The 5,478-nt window shown below is 50.5% G+C and overlaps 1 protein-coding gene across 1 annotated transcript; it reads left to right on the top strand.

The window, feature by feature from the left end:
• The first annotated feature begins 3,304 nt into the window (after positions 1-3,304).
• Positions 3,305-4,735, top strand: LOC121864562 (general transcription factor II-I repeat domain-containing protein 2B-like). The gene has a single exon (XM_042363632.1). It carries the CDS (start codon positions 3,305-3,307, stop codon positions 4,733-4,735), a length of 1,431 nt encoding a protein of 476 aa, XP_042219566.1.
• The last annotated feature ends 743 nt before the right edge of the window (positions 4,736-5,478 follow it).

The raw sequence follows: 5,478 nt of genomic DNA, 5'->3' as shown, positions 1-5,478 counted from the left end.
GCTACTGTGCCGAGTAGCATTTATATATATCATCACGTGGCAACACTGCACGTTATGTGGCAACATTGCCCCGTGCATGGCACATGCTAGTCACCACTTGTATTTCTCTCATCCATAATAAACGGACTTCAGTGTTACACGGTGTTTCCCTACCCATCACTGCATTCTTCAGGGAACACTTGTAACCATCATGGCGCAGTGGCTAGGATCTGTGGACTTACAAAGTGTGTGAACTATGCCGAGACAGTTACGTCTGCCGGTGATGCGCGTCATGCGCGTCGACTCATAGTGTGTTGTGTTGTGTTGCGCTGTGTTTCGCCGCGATGTGCAGTGTTGCTCCGTCACAGTGCGTTTTAGTGACGGTGGCAGTGTTAGTGTCAGTGTATTAGTGTGTGTCTAGAGCTGAGAGTTGAGCATTGGCCTGTTTTTTGTGGTACCCACGGAGCACGCAGGCGTACACCCTTCTCGTGTGACATCCCGGGAGACACTGACGGTCTCACCCCCGCCGCGTCTCTAGCCACCGGCATTAAGGCCACCACGAAGTGCATCTGCTGTCTCAGACACACACACACACACACGCACGCACTCACTCACGGACAGAACAGTGGACTCTGCGTTATTTCTGCGCTGTTTATGTCATATATATGTGGTTCGAGCTGTTGAGGCGCCACTTTATATACTAAACAGTGCAGTCCACGCACACACAAAGATGGGCGGTAAGAAGGGACAACGTCAAGATGGGAGACACGACTCCCCACCACCTTCTCCTCCACCGGGCGCAGACTCTCATCCTCCACCTCCAGTGACGGACATTGCCACAATTCTGAGGTGGATGGACGACCGGGACGAGCGACGTAGAGAGATGGAACTTCAGAGGGAGGAGACACGAAGAGAGGAGGAAAGGTTGCGTTTTGAGGCACTATTGGCGACCCTGGCGCTAACCCACCCTCCCTCACTCGCAGGTAGCGCGCATGAAGGCGCCAATATCCTCCCTCCTCCACCACACCAGCGTCCTCCAGGTACTCTTGCCTCCAAACAAACAGCTCCCAAGGCATCTGTTCAACCCCCACCCGCCCTCTCACCAGACGTCACGTTTCAGCTTTTTCGTGAGTGGAGGCGGCGTTGGACAGATTACTCCACGATGGTGGACCTTGACAGCATGCCTCCAAACAAACAGCTCATCCAACTGCGGATGTGTTTGTCGCTGGAGACCCAGAGAGTTTTGGAGCACACGTTGCAAGTACCTCCCGATTCTACATCTTCAGTGACGGATGTGCTCGACCTTTTACAGGAGCACGTTAAAGGTCGGAATAACGAGGCTTTGCGTCGCCGCACCTTCACCAGCTGCAAGCAGGCTGAGAACGAATCCTTTGACGACTTTTTTGTACACTTGAAGAGTTTGTCAGAGGAGATCGACGTCTGCAAGGCGCACAGCCGGGAATGTGAGGAAGCCTGGATCAAGCACGGGATCTTGACAGGTGTCAGGCAGGAAGAGTTGGTGCAGCGACTCATCCCCCTGGACGCTTCCTCCACACTCCAGGTGGTAGTGACTGAATGTCGGTCATACGAGGCCACCAAGTCCGCTGCCTCTGCCTTACGGGCCCCTCCTGCTGTGAGAGCAATCTCTCAGTACAAGAAGGGTAAGAAGGCGGCCAACAACGCGAAGGCTGCCACACGTTCTTCCACGCCTCCGCCTAGTGCTTCCTGCGGCAGCTGTGGAAAGCAGCATGGCCCCAAGACTTGCCCGGCCGCCTACGCACTGTGACCGTAAGGGCCACTGGTCTAACACAGACAGGTGCCCTGCACGAGGCCGCAAGTGTCAGGCCTGCGGTCGCTATGGACACTACGACAAGTGCTGCCACCAACCGAAGCCCAAAAGCCCGCGACGAGGAGGAAAGCAGCGCACTTCCCTCGGGGTGGTTCGCACGCAGCCCCCTCCAGATGGCCCACGCAGCCCCAAGCAGCAGCGGAGTCACATCAGGAGGGTGGAATCGACCACACGCCCCAGGGCTACCCCTTCCCCCACCATCCGCGTCGCTATCACACACGGTGATGTGTCGGGTCACATCGAGGTGATACCGGACACCGGCGCTGATACTACGGTGATTGGGTTGAAGCACCTCCAGAAACTGGGCCTCACCAAACGCGACCTGGGACCACTGCCGCAGCTGCAGTACTACAATGCGGACGGTTCCCAGATGCCAGACGCTGTGGGCTCCTTTCAAGCTGAGATCACCTACGGCGACAAGTCGTGTCACGGATGGATCGACGTGCAGTCTACTCTCGCTACACCCTTGTTGTCGTGGGAGCACTGCAAGGAGTTAGGCGTGGTGCCCAGAGACTTTCCCGAGCAGATCCCAGCTGCTCGGTACACCGCCAGCAGGGTGCGTGAATCAACGAGCGACGCGCCTGGTGCTGCTACACAGAGCTGCCCAGAACCCGCGTCCACTCCCACCCACACAGGACGCTCCCCTGCCCAGAACCTGTATGGTCACCCTCTCCGCTCTTGCGTTCCTGCACACACCAAGGCCTTTGCGAAGGACTGGCAGACCAGAGCCGAGAGCTGCGACCGCCGCGCCGCTACACGTGCCCAGGACGCCAAGGCTCGGTATGACGACCGTGCCCGCCCTCTTCAGCCAGTGGAGATTGGTGCCCTTGTCCGCGTCCAGGACCCGACGACGACACGTTGGGACAAGGTGGGCATAGTGATGGGCGTCGGCCGGTCACGGGACTACAAGTTCAGGATGCCGAGCGGCCGTGTCTGGTGGACGAACCGCCGCTTCCTCCGGCCAGTCCCACCCCCTGCTGCTGGCCCCCTGACCGAGGGCGAGTCACCTACACCCCACGAGGATCCGCCGACACAGTGCACCTCGACGCTCGGAGCGACTTAGGACTAAGAAGTCCGCTCAAGACAAAGACTATGATCGTGAGGGGGGAGGGAGATGTAGGTTATGTATATAAGCTACTGTGCCGAGTAGCAACCCTGTATATAAGCTACTGTGCCGAGTAGCATTTATATATATCATCACGTGGCAACACTGCACGTTATGTGGCAACATTGCCCCGAGGCTGCCATATGGCAAGGCAGTCTCAGTCTGACTGTGTGAGCCGTGCATGGCACACGCTAGTCACCACTTGTATTTCTCTTATCCATAAATAAAGGGACTTCAGTGTTACCCAGTGTTTCCCTACCCATCACTGCATTCTTCAGGGAACACTTGTAACCATCATTTACAAAATAGTACATAAGATGGCAGAATGAGGAAAACCGTTTACTGATGGCAACTTCATCAAAGAGTGTATGATGGAAGCAGCAAATGACTTGTGTCCTGAGAAAGCCGATTTGTTTGGAAGTATCAGCCTTTCTGCAAGTTCAGTTGTGCGGAGAACAGAAGAACTTGGAGAGAACACAGTGCTACAGATACACGAGAAAGCTAAGAACTTGTTGTGGTATTCTCTGGCGCTGGATGAGTCTACTGATCTCTCGAGTACGTCACAACTTCTCGTGTTCATTCGTGGTGTCAATTTGGACTTTCAGATAACGGAAGAGTTGGCATCCGTTTGCAGCATGCATGGAACAACAACTGGAAAAGACATTTTCATGGAAGTGCAAAAAACTTTGCAAGACTATAACCTTCAGTGGAATCAGCTTCGAGGTGTTACAGTTGATGGAGGAAAAAACATGGCTGGAGTGAGGAAGGGTCTGGTGGGGCAGATCAGGACTCAGTTGGAAGATTTGCAAATTCCGGGCGCTCTGTTCATACACTGCATCATACATCAGCAAGCACTTTGTGGGAAAGACTTAGATATTTCTTGTGTACTGAAACCAGTCGTTTCTGCTGTGAACTTCATTCGGGGACATGCACTCAATCACCGTCAGTTCCAGGCTTTTCTTGAAGAAATTGATTCTGATTTCTGTGACTTGCCTTATCACACAGCAGTGAGGTGGCTCAGCTGCGGTAAAGTCCTGTTTCGTTTTTACAAGCTCCGAAACGAAATAGATGTTTTTCTCACTGAAAAAGATAGAGCTGATCCACAGCTGTCAGATCCTACCTGGCTGTCAAAGTTGTCATTTTTGGTCGACATCACATCCCACATGAATGAACTGAACTTGAAACTTCAGGGAAAGGATAACCTCGTCTGTGATCTCTACAGAATCACCAAAGGATTTCGGAGAAAGCTGTCATTGTTTGAAGCACAACTGGAAGGAGAAAACTTCTCTCATTTTCACTGTTTCAAAGAGTTTTGCGCTACAATCGCTGAAGATGTCAACCTCGATTTTCCGAAAAAAATTATTCGTGACTTGAAGAAGCATTTTTTGAAGAGAATTTCAGATCTTGACAGAATTGAGAGTGACATTCTTCAGTTCCAGAATCCGTTTGATTGTAACCTTGATGATGTGCCAGTTGAACTACAGTTGGAGCTCATTGATTTGCAAGCAAATGACTTGTTGAAAGAGAAGCACAGAGAAGGAAAACTTGTTGAATTTTACCGCTGCTTACCTGATGTTGAGTTTCCGAAACTGAAGAAATTTGCCGCTGATATGGCATCAGTGTTTGGAACAACTTATGTCTGTGAGCAAACATTTTCAAAAATGAAGTATGTGAAGTCAACACATCGAACGAAATTGACTGATGAACATTTGAAAGCAATTCTCTTGATTGGATGCAGCAATTCCAAACCAAACATTGATGATATCTTGAAAGCCAAACGTCAGTTTCACAAATCTCACTAACCTTTTTTGCTGCTTAGTTTGTGAGATTCGGATATGTGCACACTAGGTCTAATGTAACTATCTTTTTGCTAACGTCGCCTTCTTTGATAACTTTTTAGTAAATAAATATGTTGGTTGTCTTTGTTTTTTGTGCATTGCACGCCACTCACCCATGATTAACATAGAATGCTAAACTTAGTTTTTCGTCTTTTTTCCCAGAGCTTTCGTTCTGGCTTGCAAGTATTGAACAGAATGATTATGCGGCCCGCGCTCGTCATTCTTTCAGTTATCCGGCCCACTGTGAAAAAAGTTTGGTGACCCCTGATCTACATGAACGTCACTGGTAGTAGGAAGGTTTAAAAAAAATACATCAAATTTATCGCTGTTAAGTGAAAGTGTGTCCCAAGAACATGACTGCCAGTTAGGGACAGTGTGGATACAGCACACTGTACAGTATACTAAGCCTTCAGTACACAAGGAGTCAGCGGGAATGCCCAGGAATCGAAACACCGCTCCCTGGAACTGGAGGCGAGCGCTACAGCCACTCAATCGCCACGCTCCGTATCGTCATTACCGGTCGGTAATTATCTCTATTTAGTGACACACACACACACACACACGTACGTGTGTGTGTGTGTGTATTTTTTCCCTTCATATTGACACAACGAAAAAGTCTCGTCTAAATATTGCGCCAGGTTTCGTGATATATAAACATTCTCAACCTACTTATACCTACAATAACTTAATAATCCAGCTCCTTTCTT

This window comes from Homarus americanus, unplaced genomic scaffold (assembly GCF_018991925.1).
Source record: "Homarus americanus isolate GMGI-L3 unplaced genomic scaffold, GMGI_Hamer_2.0 scaffold33283, whole genome shotgun sequence".
NCBI lineage: Eukaryota > Metazoa > Arthropoda > Malacostraca > Decapoda > Nephropidae > Homarus > Homarus americanus.
This window is presented reverse-complemented; position numbering and strand designations above follow the sequence as displayed.

Bases quoted from the DNA above. Each gene is read 5' to 3' on its own strand.
- LOC121864562 (XM_042363632.1), top strand. From the start codon at position 3,305: ATGGAAGCAGCAAATGACTTGTGTCCTGAGAAAGCCGATTTGTTTGGA.